Here is a 17563-nt window from a genome sequence, read left to right as displayed (position 1 = left end):
AAATGGGCTCGGACGAAAGGGACCTCTTACGCAATTTTGGTAATCCCAAATCGCGCGCATAACTCTCCTACATCCATATTCATTGGATATTAAGAGTGGTAAACTCTAGGAGTCTTCAAGGAGTATGGTGGCTTGTTACGATTCCCCAATTGGTCGCGCTGCAGACGTATGGCGCATCGTTGCAGACGAACGGCTCTTATAGCTTCCTAGGATTGACCCTGGATGAAAAAGTAACCCATACTTCACCAAGGTTCCGTCAACTTATCATAAAGCTCAGTAGACAAATAGGTGGAACGGGTAGTGGGAATTCCTTGATCCCTTGGTTGCAGGAAGAGGGGGCCAATGACTAAATGCCGTTCCCCAAGAGATCATGTTTCTGTCAAGTAACATGAGGATGCATATAAGTAGTCTTTTGGAAGCATAGATCAATTTTTCTTTTAGTCGTTATCCTGGACTGTTCGCGTTCTTTTAGTGTTACATTGCTGCGCTGAGATCAGTGCTCGCTCACACATAGGTTACAGTAGGGACGTGCTGAAACTTGAAGATTAGCCTCCTCAGAGCAATAGGTCTACGGCGCCGGACAATCTCAGGGCTCACTAATAGGATGTCACATTGGGGGAAGGTTCCATCGTAAATGGTTATCTCCGATCGAGTTAAATTACAACACTTTGTGGAATGGTGCTTGGCTTCCCCGATGAGGTCGCCTCAACTAGCGCATCCTACCTTGAGCAGCTACACCATGAAGTGACACGGCTCTCCAATGCCGGATGTATACCCCTAAATTTTGGAGATGGAAGATATATAAGAAGGACAGAATATCTCCCAGATTGTAGATATCTTTCTATCATCAGCTTCGACAGTTCGACACGACACTCCTTGACAATTCGACACGACACTCCTTAGTTCTCGACGAAAACTTCACTAGTATTTCTTTTCAGAGGTGAAGTCCACCTACAATCCTTTTACAATTATTCTACATCCAACTTCTTTCAATTCCTTCTCAATATGCAATTCTCGACCATCCTTTTCAGCCTGGGCTTGCTGGCTAGCTCCGTGGTGGCAGTGCCTCACAAGCTCCAGACGCTTCAGCGTCGTGCATCTGGTGCTCAGAATGTGGTTTACTGGGGTCAGAATGGCGGCGGAACCGTTGAAAATAATGATCTATCGAGTTACTGCACGTCTACCTCAGGCATTGATATTATTGTGCTTGCTTTCCTCTACGAGTACGGCAACGGAAACACTATTGCATCCGGCACCATTGGCCAGTCCTGCTACATCTCACCTGCTGGTGAGCCTCAGAACTGTGAGGATCTGGGAACTGCCATCAAAACATGCCAGAATAATGGTGTTAAGGTCATCATGTCGCTAGGTGGCGCTGTTGGGGCCTATTCACTTACATCTCAGATCGAGGCTCAGACCATCGGTCAAAACCTCTGGGAGGCATATGGCAATACTGCTGGTGGCAGCGTTCCTCGACCTTTCGGAACCACTTTCGTTAATGGCTGGGACTTTGACATTGAAGCTTCCAGTGGAAATCAATATTACCAGTACCTGATCAGCACTCTGCGGTCCAATTTCGCTTCCGACTCATCCAACACCTACTATATTACTGGCGCCCCGCAGTGCCCTATCCCAGAACCGAACATGCAGCAAATTATTACCACTTCTCAGTTTGATTATCTCTGGGTCCAATTTTACAACAACCCTGGCTGCTCCGTGAACGGCAACATCAACTACGATGACTGGGTCTCTAACATTTCTGGAACTCCATCTGCCAATGCTGAAATTTTCATCGGTGTGCCTGCCTCCACCCTGGGAGCTACAGGTACGGATAGTGGCGCACAGTACTACCTTGATCCAAGTGCGCTGGCGACCTTGGTGGACGAGTACAAGAGTAACTCCGCTTTTGGTGGAATTATGATGTGGTCGGCGGGCTTCTCCGACTCGAATGTTAATAACGGGTGTACTTATGCCCAGGAGGCTAAGAACATTCTCACCACCGGCTCGCCTTGCTAGACAAGCGCGAAACCGTCCACAGAAAAACTCTATACCATGGAGTCATCTACGTGGCAATTCTTTCATTTCTACTGGTCTCTTCAATTGATGGTCGTCAGACCAACTTATTGGATGACTATTTTTTTATTATTTATCTATTCGCCTGATTTATTGTTCTTTTCTTTCCCTGTTGGTCGGTGAGGTCGATTGTGGATAAAGCTCAGCTGTATATTGTGATTTGAAATTAAAGCTTACCTTCTACCTTCTCATTCATGGGAAATCCCTTGGGCTCACGTAAAGGATGGCTCTCAGAGCACTTAAATGAAGTCCTGTTAAGGACGCGTAACCTTTGACCAATCCAATAATCTCCTCGCCATACAGGTAGGATTTGTGGCTTGTCCAGGTCAATCTTTGCCGAAACAGTCAAGTGCACACGGGGTCTAAACCTGTGCCATCCTTCGGCTCTTACCTGTACGTATAGGTAAAATAATTTAATCAGTTCATGCAAAAAGGAAACATGACTTTATTCAGCTACATTGGGCAACTGCTGTCCTATCGAGTGCCCTGAAACACTCGCCAACTTGCGGACACATAGTTCTGCTGCACATCGCGGAACAGCCTCAAGACCCTGAATTATAAATTTCACGACAAGCAGCAATCATGCATATACTAGTGATAAATTCACAACAAAGATGTACCTTTAGACCCCACGGATATGGTGTTCAAGTATGCGGTCATCAACTGTGTAACATTGTGGTGCTTACAAAATATGCTCTGTTCCAACCATTGCTACACTGGCACAGATATAGCTAAGTGAGATATTTTTTGGCTTAGACGGGGCACCTGCAGTCTGGAAACTGGCGATGTAGGCTTCGTTGATAGAGGGCTACAGCGCCTTGAGTGCTGCAGGCAGGCCCGTGGCACTCAATATATCGTAGGAGGAAAAATAGCTACACGGGAGGATACGTGATATATACATAAGGGAGTTCCGCGGTGGGCGAGAAGAAACCGTCGCGCAGAGAGCCCGGCTCTCCCTCCAAACGGGGATGGTCTTTTCGAGGGAGGGGATGGCCAGGAGATATTTGTGTGCGATGTCCAGCACGGAATATCGTGGGCACGAGGTAAGGGGCTCTGCAGCAACAATCCCGAATAGAACCTAGCATTTATCTTAACACAGTGTAGTACAGTGATCTGGTAGCGAAGAGCTTAACGGCTCTCCATCAATATCATGAATATCTCCTGCTCATAAAAGCAGTCTTAAAATACCCAAACGTTTCAAACAAAAACAAAAACGCTCCAGATTAGCAAAATGGGAAATGAAGAGGGACCGACCGGGTAGTTGGACCGAGGCCTGTGCAATAATCTGTCCAGATCACCCGATCGACAGATGACGTTGCTTAGATTAGAGCTCCTTTTCGCTTCGTGGCCAATGGATTGAGAACAGCGTAAGTAGTTCCTGAAGGCCCACCGGCATTCTAGATCTATTGGGAGCCAGTAACAAGGCTACGTGGCAATGAATGTACATTTCAAAGAATAAGAAACCCGAGCCCAGAGAGCCACTGTGTCATGCAGCTCTTTTTTTCTACTTATTTCTCAAATCACCCGCGCAAGGCAGGACTGCGAGGTCCTTAGTATCGGGCGGCAGCTTTCAGCACGGTAGTATCTGCGGTGTAGAATAGCAAAAAAGGGCACCCTACCATGGAATCCGGCGCCAAATCCACATTCTCGGCACATCTAGGGGCAGCAAGAACTGTATCACATATATTACGGTTCTCAGGGTTGCATTTCTAGCGGAAATGCGGGGTTATCTCTCTAGGGTAGATGGTGAGTGGTTGTCAGCTTTTAAACGCTAGTGCCGCTTCGGGTCATATCCCCTTTCGTTTTCGCGTTATCCATGTTCCTGCCAAATTATGTATGCCATGCCAGCCAAAATCCTGAACTAATGCAAGAGTTAGGGGGCATGTGAACAAGCATCTGGTATATCCCTTATCGATTACTTGGCAGCTGGATTTTAATGCTCCTAAATGTAACCCTCTTCGTTTCTTTGGGGGTAGGCAGATTTTTAATTTCGACTCTCTCGCGGGAAGTGTTCTTTTGAAGTCATATTCAACTAGAGTGCTTTTTATTTGTTTGTTTGGATTTTCGCCTTTTGGATGAGTTTTCAAGGTCGAAGATTTCGGGGTTTAAACGAGCACCCGGATTGACCAAGACTTTTCGAGCAGTTCGCTTGTCAGATTTAATTAAGCTCAAAGCTCCGAGGCGCTGGTGCTCGTCTGACTGGCCTGAAGGGCTTGGTACGATGATGGAGATGCAGTCACCCTTCTTTTTATATACTGGACGAAAATTAAGACGATCCAGGTCGTACTCTATCCCATGGGGGTAGGCGGAAGGTATAGCATTAGGTCTTCTAGGGTCCAACTCAGTATGGCCCCATATCGCCGGTTTTTCATGTATTTGCTTTTCCTCTGTGATGCAGCCGTCTGCGTGTTGCCGGGTCTGAATGCTCTAGCTTTTGGTTATATATTGTTCTATAGTCAGTTAATAACTTACTTTATTTTTACAGTCTATACCCTAGTCACAAAAGGGATGCACTACATCCTATTTCTTACCTCTTGACTCGTCTATTCTGTATATTCCTGTTGCCCGCAGTCCACGAGTATATATCAATAAGCCACCCCCCTTCTTAATCCTCTCCTCTATCCTATAAGCCTTGAGAGTCTGGGGTATTATATACACTGAATCCTGTGATAAATATCTTCTAGGTCTTCTTATTGTATACCCTAATAATAACCTCTCTATCCTTATTAAGCTTAGTTTTGCCAATCCTAGGGAAGAAATTATATAATGAAAATATACTGTAGGAGAGGGAGAGGATAGGGACAGTATTAGGTAGGGAATTTTAGTACTATTAGATAGTTGCTACAATAGCGCTATTCTCAGAGAAAGAGAAGGAGAAGAATAACGATATTAACAACTTAATATGTCTGATTTTATTGCTTAATTTTGCGGTAGTAATATCAATCTGATTACCTGTTTCTTATGTATAAAGAAGGACACTATTAGTAGGATAATAGATATTATTAATGCAGTTTATTGTAAAGCGCTCAACGTTATAGATTAGTTTATATATTGTATCGTTTAGGGGATCCCCTATATTGTCAGAGATGTGCTTAAGGATTATTCAGGCATAACGGTAATCTGCTCTATTATAAATATAGCCTTTTTCTGTTATATAACGGCGAAGTCAGCTGCTTGGGTGGCCGGGACGGCGTGAGGATTTTGAAGATTTTGTCGGTCAGATGCATAAAAATAACTTCCGGCCGCACTTTATCAATAGCTGCCATTTTGACTAGAGAGACCCTATATCAAAGTATAGCAGCCAATACAACGGATCAGATAAACATATTAAGAAGTCCAAAGGGCCTCCTGGTTGTCAAGATAGAGCAATAAGTCGATTCCGCCAAGAGATAGTTGTCCTTTTGAGATCCTTAGCTCGTATAGTGGATAGAGCGGTGGGACAAGTTGTGTTATTTAAAATTAGTCATAGAATAACTATGAAGCTCCGCTGGATTAATTCTACTAGGTTTGCTTTATCTAATCACTAGAGACCCCTATAGAACTTCCTATAGCATTTTAGCCTGTAACATCAGTACTTACAAGCTCTCTAGACCTCCCTTATAAGTCGCACTGCCTTGCCACTAGGCATCAATCTTTTTAGCGCCTGCGTAGAGCACACTAAGCCCTGAGCGAAGCCTCGGGACGGGTGGGAGCTATAGCACCTGATATCTCAAGTAATTTATAACTTGAATACATCTAAGCTAGTAGTAATTTAGGAAAAAAGCAAACGTAGTAGAAGTAATGAACTGGACAGCTGTATAGAGTATACGAGTTGATGATCGTTATAAAGATAAGTCGTGGTATCACAGACCCTGCAGAATACATTTTGTAACCTACTATTAATACTTAGCTACCTTAATTGGATCTATGGCCGCTATTTTAAAGATATGGAGATTAATTACACAAGCCCACTGCCTGTCTACTACCGACCTGTCATAATTACTTTCAAAGATAGAATACCTACTTTACGTACTGATGTACCGATGCTAACAAGGGTCGTAGGTGACTAAAAGACTAATCGAGTCACTGAATGAAGTTGATTGCTTCTCATTTAGGGTTGTCATATCTTTATTGTATGATGTGACCTTGTCCCTACTACTCTCCAAGCACCAGTTGGTTTATACCATATTATCTATTATACGCACACCCACCAGCAAACAGAACAATAATAATAATAATAAATATTAATTGACGGTACATTTTCGACGGCAGCAGGTATTAGCTTTGCATACTCCAATCCCATAGGCAGTGAACTGCTCGTCTTCGTGACCCCTTTCATCGACGTCATCGTACCAGTACCGGCGTCGGTTCTACGTCAAAAACATGTATTGATTTAGGTTCCTGTTCATGTACTGAGCATCGGCCGGATTCAGTCATATACAGTCGGGTCCATGGCAGAGGGAGACACAGTCATCGTCGGAGTGGCATTTTTGGTCGAACGATCCCCCAATACGACCGAAGCCGGGCAGATTCATCACCTTCTGGAGGTCATCACCGATCGCAAGGTTCCCGTCTTGCCCATGGTCCCTGCCGGCTATGGTCTGCACGAGTTCCTGGTCTACGACGAAGGTTAGAAAACTCGTGATTTCCAACATACCACTTCAAAACTCAATGACTAACTATCCTCACAGCCAAGGAGAAGGACCGCAAGGAAGTTATGCGCAAGCGTAACGTCGACTTCGCTGTCAATTACCGCGATTAAAGCACGCTAGGCAAACTGGCATCCTAACCGCACCGCCCTGGATACTTGTCCCTATTGGCCGTCGTTTAATTTTTCCCACTGATATCCTTGGCGCTTTCTTGGCCGGTTCACCAAAAGCAATTGGGACTGATCGAACCCGGAATTTCCTCAACACAAGGAAAAAATCAAACTTTTTTAAATTAAGAAAAAAACCACCACACCATCGATCACATTTTGACGATAAAGATGGTGGCGGGCTGGTACCATGGGGATAAAGCTGAAAAGAATATGGTAACCCAACTGCCATGCATAGAACTCGCCCCTTTAACGATGGATGTCATTTGAAAAAAAAATATTAAAAAAATGAAAAAGGAAAGAAAAAGGAAAAAGAAAACTTGATCATTTGGAGTAGGGTGTCCAGCAGGCACTTATAGGTGGCCTTTAATCACAAGTATAAAGAATGGAATCTTCTCAGATAGTATGCCGTAGCTCAATCAAGTCAAGATCAGCATCATGGATCGATTCTCACACGGGCTCTCCCCACTTGGAGTAAACTAGCGAGCTGAATGCAGATTTCAATCTCTTGAAGATCTCGATTGTCAACCTATCATGAAATAGCGGTATGAAAAGGTTGATAGTACCTCAATCCCCACTGCCTATTCGCCACACAGCTCCGAGCGCAGCATTCGGATAAGATGTCGTTGGTCTATCCCAGCCACGGCCTATGAATTGTCCCACGTCTCCCTCCGTTGAGCTGGACTAAATTTAAATATGACTCAATAATTCACTTGGAAGATGGCGATCAACCTTGACGGGTCAGGCAAAATATTGAGCTGTCTCCATTGCGTCATTTGACACTCTCATTCTGTTCGTATGACAAACTGCATCAAGCCCCTTGCATGTTAGTGATGGAGGATCGGCTATTAATCTGCCGGATTTTGGTGAACTTAACAGCCATACATCAGTTTAGTTCTCAGCATTGCTAGTGTGTGAGAAAATGATGTGGCATATAAACCCAACCACCAACAATTTGACAAACTCAAAACGAGAGCATTACCTCCACCTCAGAGGAATCTGAGGCCAAGGCTGCCACTTCCATGCGCGAGGGCTCACTTATTTCTGCGAAAGGTTTTGTGCTTTTGGAATTGTTGGACCATAGCTGTACGTATGTTGAGCAATATTCTCTAGGAGAGCCGTACCGTCGATTCTTGCAATCGTTTTTCAGATCTAGAATGGCAGAATCGAGGGTCGCACATTGAATCTTATAGTCAGTGAGACAAGATCGGAATCTGTTCTCGTCGGACTGAATAGCATTTCACGGCGATAGGCATCTCGAGATGAAAGATAGACAAGGAACCATCTTCGAAATAGGAATTATCAGATATTCTTCCATTTCAGCGCTCAGGAAGAATGAATCACATAGGCTGAACACAGTTAATTAATCACTCTTCCCTCGCCATTATGCTCTGAGCCTTTTGGATTTCAAGAAGTTGTAGTCCAACATCGCCGCTCGCACATAATTCTCTATCATCTGGCCGTCTTCTTCTCCAAACTCGTCCCTCCACTTCCTTCCTTCCTCATTGATGTCGATATCGCCAGCAGCCTTCTTGGTGTTGATAGTAGTGGAGCTGTCGAGCGTCGTTCTAAAAGCTTGTGCCCAAAGTGGTGGAACTTGATCCGCAGGTTCCCATTGATAGCGCAGTCTATCTCTGTCTAGCCCAATGGTGTTGCAGAGCCTGACAAGCACTGCAGGCTCAGTCATGATATCATCTGCGTCAAGAACTATGGGCCAAATGGCCTTCGCCTTTCCCTGTTCAGCCTGAATGTTGCTTTCGTTGAAGTGCTCAACATAGAAGTCGTGCAATTTGCGTGTCCATCGCATGGTCATCACCATCTGGCAGCTCCGTCGCCCAGGGATTGACTTCATGAACTCCTCACCGTCAGCCCTAACGCAGGCGCGATAAAACGAAGGAAAAGACAGCGCTGGATGCCTGATAAGGAAAATAGGTAGCCATGTCTTTAGAAATCCATCTGAGAGTATTGTTTCGTTATGAATTGACCGGCTTGTCAGTTGGACCAGCTCATTTGGGCCTCGCAACTCCCATGGCATCTCTTGAGTGACGCTCTCTTCTCCATACAGGAACCGTGTCTTGGCAACCGGGTCAGTCAAGAAATTAGAATGCTCTTTAACGACCACAAGCTTTCCTTCTGAATTTGCACTCTCCACATGCTGATTTAATTCGTGGAAACAGTTCTTCATACACTCTTCTACTTGTTCCCTTTGGTCTGCGGATAATTGTTCAACATGTATCCAAGAACAACGCAGCTTTGTCTTTAATAAAAGTAAAGGCATAAAAAAATAACCTCCATGTTTGCGGAATGCAACGTTAGGCTGGTCCTCTAATGCCAGGATTTTCAGGAGGAGGTTAGACCCGGTTCTGGGAGAGGTGATCAAGTAGAATTGACGAGGATTGTCTGGCTTGTTGTTGAATTCAGGATTCGACATGGTGCTGTTGAATAGAGTTTTAACAATGAAGGGGAGGTCTTGAGGTTCGTGAAGACTAGTCCGATCTTGGAAACGGGATTTGGTACCTTTTATATTTTAAAATCAGATGTTACTCGTGATTGAATGGCAGCAATAAAGTTTAAATAATTTGTTGTTACCAATCACTCCCGGTTAGCTAACTAACTCCTTTCCTTCTTAATAACCATCATGAAGTTAAGTTCAATGTATGCAAGAAAATATTTAAGCCCTGGAAGCTTCACCCTGCCTAGAATTAATTGGGTTGTTAATCTTCAAAGCAGCTAATTATCCCTTGCAGTTTGCAAATAAGCACTGTAAGTATCACACGCTGCTACGTAACACCGAGAAGATTGTCGCTTGTTTCTGCAGCAAGGCATGTTATAGGTCATATGCTCCTTGCACACATTGCGGTCGAGGCTCGCAACATTGCATTTTGGGCCAGAAGTGCAACCCAAGCAACTATTGTAACACCATGATATACAGTATGCCTTTCCTTTCTCTAGGGATATATGTGCCATCTATAATATTCCGGCGCACCCATACCGCCCCCGCGTATGGATGCGCCCGGTATCCTCGTCACTTCTTTTTTGTATGGCATCTCCATACAAAAGGTACTTACCTCATATTTCTAGTATCCTTCTAATATTAATGCATTTTTACTAAGGACCACTTTATTTTAGAGAGTAATACCTAAAGTTTAATATGTCTTATATTTAAGCGAAAAGTATCTTAAGAATTCTAGGTCAGAATTAGGGGTTTATAGGATGTTGAAAATTTCCTCATATGTCAGCGTATAGTGTTTGCCCTCGAGCCTCTCGGAAAGAATTGCTATCTTTCCTCCAGCCATGATTCTGCCTTATCCCTAAGACCTCCTGCTCTTCTGGCCTATATGCCATATACCATGCTTATTATATGACCTCTCCTTTGTCATGTGATTCCTTTCCTTCCTCCTTAGTCGTGTGATATTACCATCGATCTTCAACGTGGCCGGTGCTCAGGCGTTTTACCTATGCATCCTCTATGCATCTCTCCATGCATCATACACTGCCAGGCATACCCCCTACCCCCCTATGCACTATCATCCGATCTCAACATACGGTGTACATTGTCAGGGTCTATTGCCATTTCCACAATGTTTCAGCAACTTCCTTACAATGATTTCATCCCATTCATCACTCTGTCATTTCGGGTATAAAAATCATATGTATCCCCTAGTTAGCAGATCAGACTTGAATATTATCATTCTCTTCTTACGGCCTTCCCTCTCTGGATCAGACCACACTATACCATCGTAGTCTGCTCCATCCCATTGCCACCAGAGGATCTCTCCTTCCATCCCATGAAGGACTCTCCGCGCCGACATCATAGTAGCTCTTCCGTAGGAGAATTTATTTTAGGCCACAATATTTAATTTCTATTTTGAATAGTACAGATAGAAGTAAGACATAGTCAATTATCTATCTAAGGGGCAAAAAATGGAGTGAAAAAAAGGTCTAACTATATATCTAGAGCGAATAACTTGAAAAGAGGTTTTTCACTCTACGCTTTCGCTTTTCTATTTTATGAAGCATGCTATCTCTACGTTCCTGTATTGATCGTAGTCGTTGAGTACGATCGTTATCGGACGTTCAGCCCCCGAGGCGTTCTTCTTTTTGCTTGGCTTGTTCACTAGCTGATTTTGACACCCATCCTTGCATGTGCCGCCAAACTCTCTTTCCTATCCGCTCCACAAGCTGTCATTGCACGAATTTACTTTTCAGTCTAGCCAATTACCTATCAGAGCGAAAACTTATGTCGATGGGGGTGAGTTTAGTACTCTTATTATGTGGACTGGCATGTTAGATGAGACTGGAATTTCACCTAAAGCAGATATACCAAGACCAGAGAGGCGTTCACTGAGGCTAACAAAGACTTCATAGGCCGATATACTTACACAGTCCAAATAAGTAAATACGGCTGAAGACACAGAAGCTTATGTCATCCTTCTTACTGCGAGTATTAATCATCTGAGGGCTCCTCCATATATTCAATTAGCGTTTCGCGCTTTTAACGTCGCTTTTCACTTCCAATTCTTACTCCTCCTAGCTTTCGTTTCAGGGCCGAAGCGTGTGGCGCGCGCGTCTTCCAGTCACTGAGAAGGAACTCTGGAAAACTCCCCAATGTAGACTAGCACATCTTGGCAGAGTGTAAGTGGTGACACCAGTTTCGGGACGTGCTGTGAACTGCAAGGGTCGGAGAAATGAAAAACAGAGTGGAGAAACCAAGATCTGCGAAATAGGTAGCACTCCCCAAGGCATCAACGACAAAAACCATCAGGAAAATGACGGAGTCGTGAGGAGCTGAAAAAAGATATACAGTAGGACCAATCAACCGACGAACATACAAATCGATGATCAAATAAAAGATTCGGGATTTAATCCACCAGGGTTACACAGCTCCTTATAGCAAAATAAATTAACAGAAAATCTTGAAAAGAAAAAAAAAAAAGACAAAAATGTACTCCGTTTTTGAACGTGCATTGCCAATCTCCATAGTATGCGCTCTAGAATCCAACTGCATCTGATGCATGAACCACGTCCACTATGGTAAGCAGCTGAAATTTTTCATGAAACACATATCCCTACATTCAATTTATTTTTTCTATTTATTAGGCCTTGAAACATTCAATAGAAGACAAATAAACGTAAAATTATATCCTCTCCTTACAGTCACTATCTTCTATTATGGCGCCCTCAATCACGAGTCTTGAACGTGAGCGCTCTGTTATACCCATCAACACCTTGGAGCTATCTAAGAAAGCTCCCACTCAGGTCACACAACAAGCCATCGACCTTCCACTTACTCTTTCCGAAGCTTATGTAGTTGAGGCGGTAAACTCCCAATACTTGGAGTACTTGGATCCAGAATTAGGTCAGGGTCTTGAAATCGATTCAGTTCTCGTTGTTTGCTGGTTACTCGTGATATATGGTTTCTCTCCTGTGAGAACCATGTACCTGACCTTCCATGCTGGATCCAATCTATGCTATATAGATGGCAAAAGTCAGGATGTCAACTCACGCGCGGTTGAATTTTCTTCGAAGCATTCATTGAAGGATCTCGTTCGGGATTTCTGTCGTATCAAGGAGGGCATGAACTTACCTGACCCCGAAGAAGGGTCTACTTCCGATGAGAAGAACCACCCTCTTGCCTCGGTTGTCCACTATGCCCGTGAACGTAAGCCTTTGCAGGAGGCATCTCTGCCTGCAATTTCAAAGGTAACCTTTACCAGTGTTCCGCCATATCATCGACTCAAATCTTCTCTCCAGCAAGACTGATCACCATCTGTTCCAGATCCCCAATCCAAAGTTGATGCTTAACGTGACAAACTCAAATGGTGATCTGCACGCACGTCTCGCTTTCTCATCGACCGAGATGTCCAAAGAATTCGCAACAAGTCTTCTTCACTGCTTCAACAAGGTCGTCGCTTCAATATACCGCTCCCTCGGAACTTCTTTGGATGACTTTGATTTATGTTCGGACCTTGACCTCATTCTGGTGCAAAGGTTTACAAAAGAGGTCTCGGAATCCCACGAGGTCTTACTACATGACATGACATTGGAGCATGCTCGACTAACCCCGGACGCTCCTGCAATTTGTTCATGGGATGGAAGATTCACCTACAGAGAGCTAGATGATCTCACAAGTCGCCTTGCTCTTCACTTGACCTCTATTGGTGTTAGTCCTGAAACCTTCGTCCTCAGTTGTTTCGAAAAGTCAGCTTTTGCGATTATTGCGCGCCTGGCTATTTTGAAAGCCGGTGGAGCGTACGTATCCATCGACGCGAGCGATCCTCCCAATTTTCTCGACTCAGTCATCACTCGCGCTAACGCTAAAATCATGCTCACATCTCCTGGGTATGCATCAAAATATGCCTCAATTATTTCAAACGTCATTGCGATTACAGAAGAGAGTCTAAAAGCACTTCCCACCGGAGAACTATCTTCCACAGTCCAGCCAGGAAATGCCTGTCTGATTTTATTCACCTCCGGCAGCACGGGTCAACCCAAAGGCATTATCCAGGAACATCGATCTTACGCCACAGCAATCCGCGATTACAACAAGGTCCTCGGTCTAGGTCGACACAGTCGTGTCTTCCAGTTCGACGACTATGCATTCGACATCAGCAACAATGATTACCTCACAGCTTTGGCAGCTGGTGGCTGTTGCTGTGTTCCAACACCCAAAAAAACCATATCTGGTCTGATTGAAAATATCAATGTCATGAAGGCCAACATGAGCTTCATGACCCCGACAATTGCAATTCAAGTTAACCCCAAAGATGTCCCATTGCTGGAACTGCTTTGCGTCGGTGGCGAACCCATGTCAAACGACCTAATCATGAAATGGGGTCCTCACGTCAAGCTGGTCAATCAGTACGGAATGGGCGAGGCCGCCACCTTTTGTGCCTACAACGACAACCCTAAGGCAGGCCACAATGCCGTTGTCGGTAGATCCGGTAGCGGTGCCATCTGGATCGCCAATACTTCTTCCCCTGACCGGCCCGTTCCCGTTGGCGCTGTTGGCGAGATCTTGATTGAAGGTCCCCATCTTTCCCGTGGCTACTTGGACGATCTGTGTCAGAAACCAGATGTGGGATTTCTCAGTGAAGTCCCTCGGTGGATTGCAGATCTCCACCCGTCCCGAGCATCAACCTCTCGCATCTATCGGTCTGGTGATCTGGGGCGGTATCGCCACGATGGCACAGTCGAGCACATGGGTCGAAAGGATACACTTCTTAAACTCAACGGTGGACGTGTTGAGTCGACCGAAGTCGAGTACATTCTTCGGAAAACTCTTTCACTTGGTGATCTCACCGTCGTCGATATGCTCGGTGAGATTGGCGGTAGCTATGATCCTGTTCTGGTGGCCTTTGTTTACCTGGTTGATAACCCGACAAATCTTCTTCCTGGAATCCCAGACAATGAAATGTCGTTCCTTCCGATAACGAACCGTGTCCGAGTGAACAGCTTGGTAGAAGCGATGCAGAATGAAGTCCAACGCACGCTGCCAAAACACATGATGCCCAGCTTGTTTCTCCTTGTCGACCGGATTCCCCGTACTAGGTCTAACAAGCTTGATCGCAGAAAATTGCATCAATTGGCCCAAAAATGGTATATAGCGGAGTAAAGAAGGGAATTTGGAAAAGGCCGAACTGTTGGTGATCAGTCCCGTGCAATGACCCGCCCATGGGCCGAAATTTTGCTAGCTGGGTACTCATTTGGCCACTAAATTGCATTAATTTTATGGATTTTTCAATATTACTAGTGGTAATTTATTTATGTATCAAAATAACGATTTTAACTAGGCTAAATACCAAATAGATTACCAAATCTAATATATAATTGAAATGAATACATATATTATAAGACGGGAACGCTCGCTGGCAGTCTGCGTTGGCAGACGAGTAGATCGCAAGAGGACAAAACCACCGCCTTCGAGGAGTGCAGGAGAGTAGTAGGCAAAGCTGTACCCTACTGGGAAATAACTTTCTAAATATAGTTAAGGCTTTGTTGGCATTAGGGTTTGAGAAACAATGAAAGCATATAGGTAGTGACACTGATTTCCGGAAATACAGTACACAATATTTCTAAGCGATCAAGTTCTAAAGTATTTTTTGCAAACTATGAGAAGATGCAGTCAAGAAGACCTGACATTAATTAAGAAGGAAGTTTACATTACCGTATTACTTAGCATGATACGAAAAGAAATATTACTGTGCAAGTTAAGTCGAAGTAAACTGATACTATATTGACTGGACAACAAAATCCTCCCCTAATTATCAATGTTCTGCCAATATAAACCGTAAGTGTATCTAAGTTATATCGTTCAGCATATATATTGTACTGTAGTGGATATGTTACATACACAAACGACCACAACTCATTATGCTGGAGGAGAAGACAAATAAAACGAATCGAAATCCGTCGGTGAACGGGTACTCCTTACCCTAGGCATCACCGGGCACCGGTTTCAACATTTTCAATACCTGAGACAATTGTAAAACTTTTTCTTAAGTATGTAAGCCAAATAGAAAGCGGTTTCTTTGCATATTCCAGTTTATGAATCAAGGAAATGCATTTTAAAACAAAAAATCTAGACTGTTTTTTGATAATCCTTTCAGATACATAGGAATAGATAATTTGCCCTTTGATCTATCAAACAGTTCTTTTTCGAAAGCTTTATAACTGTCTTTTTATGTATTGGCCTAATGCTTTTGGTCCTATTGGTATTAAGTTACTATACTGAGTAGTCTACCTTTTTGACTGTCAGACAATAAGCAGATTAAGGTTGTTTACTACAAAAAAGCAATAATAACCTTCTTTCTTCTAGTACTGTGGTCAAGTTATTTGCCCAGAAGGCCTGTTCGTGGTGTAGCTCAGAGGTGTAGTTCAGAGACGTTGATTAAGTTATTATTTTGGTGGGAGTTATTGAGGCTATATACGAGATCATGGTTTGCTGATGTCCGCTCCGCTCTTACCAGGAATATTTAACACTTGGGCTATTAGGCTCTTCCGTGCGCTTGCTGTATCTGCATCCGCCACTCTGCATCTTTCAAATATTATTTGCACAAGCACCATTTCACTTATGGTGGTTAAACACGGTTCCTAGTCAAATAAGCCTTTCATCGTTGTAAGGCCCATCCCCCTTCAATTGACTAGCAATGATACTGATCTTGGCCCCATCTTCAGTGGTAGTAATATTACTGCTCAGGCTATCCGTCCACTTTCGAACCAAGTGACCCTTGAGAATTATCCACAGCATAATAAGATCCACGAAGAGTATAAGGAAAGCACCAATCCCCCACATCGATCCGACACCAACAGAGCCTTGCCACTGCGTCACAATGAAAACAGACATCAGCCCAAACGATACTCTGTAGGCATTGAGCGAAACAGAGGCCTCAACGGGGTGATGCAAGAAACACTCGATGATGTAATTGTAGCAGACAGGAAGAGCTAGTAGAGCACTGAACCAGATCAGGAACGAGCCTAGCGCCAGAACCATGAAGTGGAGGTGATAATCCAGCCCTGCGCCGTAGATCCTCAGTCCAATGGGGATGATGATGCTCGGTAGGATAGTGTTGGCCAATCTGTACTCAGTGTGCCAGGTTCCGCCACGGCGACGAGCCAGCCATAAGGGTATTTTATCGTTGAACAAGAAGCCGTAGACCTGCGCCCCGATGATGCCGACCCAGGCGGTCATGGTGAAGAATGCCATTTGGAGCGATGAAAAGCCGTACCCGTCTGCTTCGGTGGGTGGTTCGAGGTAGGTCGCTAGTGTCGAGGCTTGCATGAGTGGAAGACCGAGGGCAATAAAGAGAAATGGAATGATTACCCGGCGGACCTGAGATAGTGACTTTCCGTTAGTCCTGGTTTCTTTTCTCTTATAGGACTCGTGCCTTACCAGCTCTTTGCATTTGTTAGAGGGCTGAGTTTTTGTGCCAGGCAGGAAGGTTGCAACGCGGTTTTCAAACCAGCTCCTCGGAAGAGGTGCACGCCTGGGCATGGAATCACGGCGAGGAAATGTAGTATCCTCAACGAAGAGGAAAACAGCCACGATTGCACTGCCAGCGGGGCCCAGGGTCCACCAAAAGACATAATTCCAGGGCTTAGTTTCAGCAATAAACCCGCCTAGGGTGCCACCACTAACAACCGCAAAAATTATAAGCACTTCAAAGATTGCAAATGCCTTGCCTCGTTGATGCAAAAAGAACATGTCCATGATGTACCCACTGCCCAGGATAGCAGGGATGCCGCCGAAAAGGCCACAGATGAGCCGCGAGATAGTAAACGAGATATAATCATCTGGGCCAGTCATCTGGGCCGCCCAGATCTGGCATACAAGAATAACCGCCAGACTCCAGAGCACAACCGAACTGCGACCAACTACCGCAACAAAGGGGATGAAAAAGAACGGACCGGCAACCCAGCCTGCAAGACCTGCCGCCACAGAACTGAGTAACGCGGCTTGCGTACTGTGATAAGCCGGTATTTGATAGATAAACGTGAGCTGGTTGGAATTCGGAGACATCTGGCCTGCGAAACCAGCCAGGCAAATGGAGGCGAACACAAGCAACTTCCTGTGGATTGTCCAGTTCTACAGCCATCAGCATTATCATATTTTGATGGTAGGGCGTTTCTTATCAATGGGTCCTCCGAGTCATCGCTCGGTTGAGGGATGAGCACAATACCATTGTCATTCTTCGT

The 17563-nt window shown here is 44.6% G+C and overlaps 5 protein-coding genes across 5 annotated transcripts; 3 read left to right on the top strand and 2 right to left on the bottom strand.

Moving 5' to 3' along the window:
• Positions 1-1005: 1005 nt before the first annotated feature.
• N7481_008632 (glycoside hydrolase family 18 protein) lies at positions 1006-2016 on the top strand (the record flags this gene model as incomplete). Its single annotated transcript, XM_057267851.1, has 1 exon — positions 1006-2016. One exon carries the CDS (start codon positions 1006-1008, stop codon positions 2014-2016), a length of 1011 nt encoding a protein of 336 aa, XP_057118528.1.
• Positions 2017-6503: 4487 nt separating this feature from the next.
• Positions 6504-6814, top strand: N7481_008631 (Thiamine pyrophosphate enzyme C-terminal TPP-binding; the record flags this gene model as incomplete). The annotated part of the gene is made up of 2 exons (XM_057267850.1): positions 6504-6681; positions 6744-6814. 2 exons carry the CDS (start codon positions 6504-6506, stop codon positions 6812-6814), a joined length of 249 nt encoding a protein of 82 aa, XP_057118527.1.
• Positions 6815-8252: 1438 nt separating this feature from the next.
• Positions 8253-9299, bottom strand: N7481_008630 (uncharacterized protein; the record flags this gene model as incomplete). The annotated part of the gene is made up of 1 exon (XM_057267849.1): positions 8253-9299. The coding sequence occupies one exon, from the start codon at positions 9297-9299 to the stop codon at positions 8253-8255; it is 1047 nt and encodes a 348-aa protein (XP_057118526.1).
• Positions 9300-12040: 2741 nt separating this feature from the next.
• N7481_008629 (putative NRPS-like enzyme) lies at positions 12041-14483 on the top strand (the record flags this gene model as incomplete). The annotated part of the gene is made up of 2 exons (XM_057267848.1): positions 12041-12530; positions 12586-14483. The coding sequence occupies 2 exons, from the start codon at positions 12041-12043 to the stop codon at positions 14481-14483; spliced, it is 2388 nt and encodes a 795-aa protein (XP_057118525.1).
• A 1482-nt stretch (positions 14484-15965) lies between these two features.
• On the bottom strand, positions 15966-17387 carry N7481_008628 (synaptic vesicle transporter; the record flags this gene model as incomplete). Its single annotated transcript, XM_057267847.1, has 1 exon — positions 15966-17387. The coding sequence occupies one exon, from the start codon at positions 17385-17387 to the stop codon at positions 15966-15968; it is 1422 nt and encodes a 473-aa protein (XP_057118524.1).
• Positions 17388-17563: the final 176 nt, after the last annotated feature.

This window comes from Penicillium waksmanii (genome assembly GCF_028829765.1).
Source record: "Penicillium waksmanii strain IBT 27052 chromosome Unknown utg000008l:1.0-5622682.0:1.0-5626561.0, whole genome shotgun sequence".
NCBI lineage: Eukaryota > Fungi > Ascomycota > Eurotiomycetes > Eurotiales > Aspergillaceae > Penicillium > Penicillium waksmanii.
Note: the sequence above shows the minus strand (reverse complement) of the source record. Positions and strands in the feature narration are given on the sequence as shown.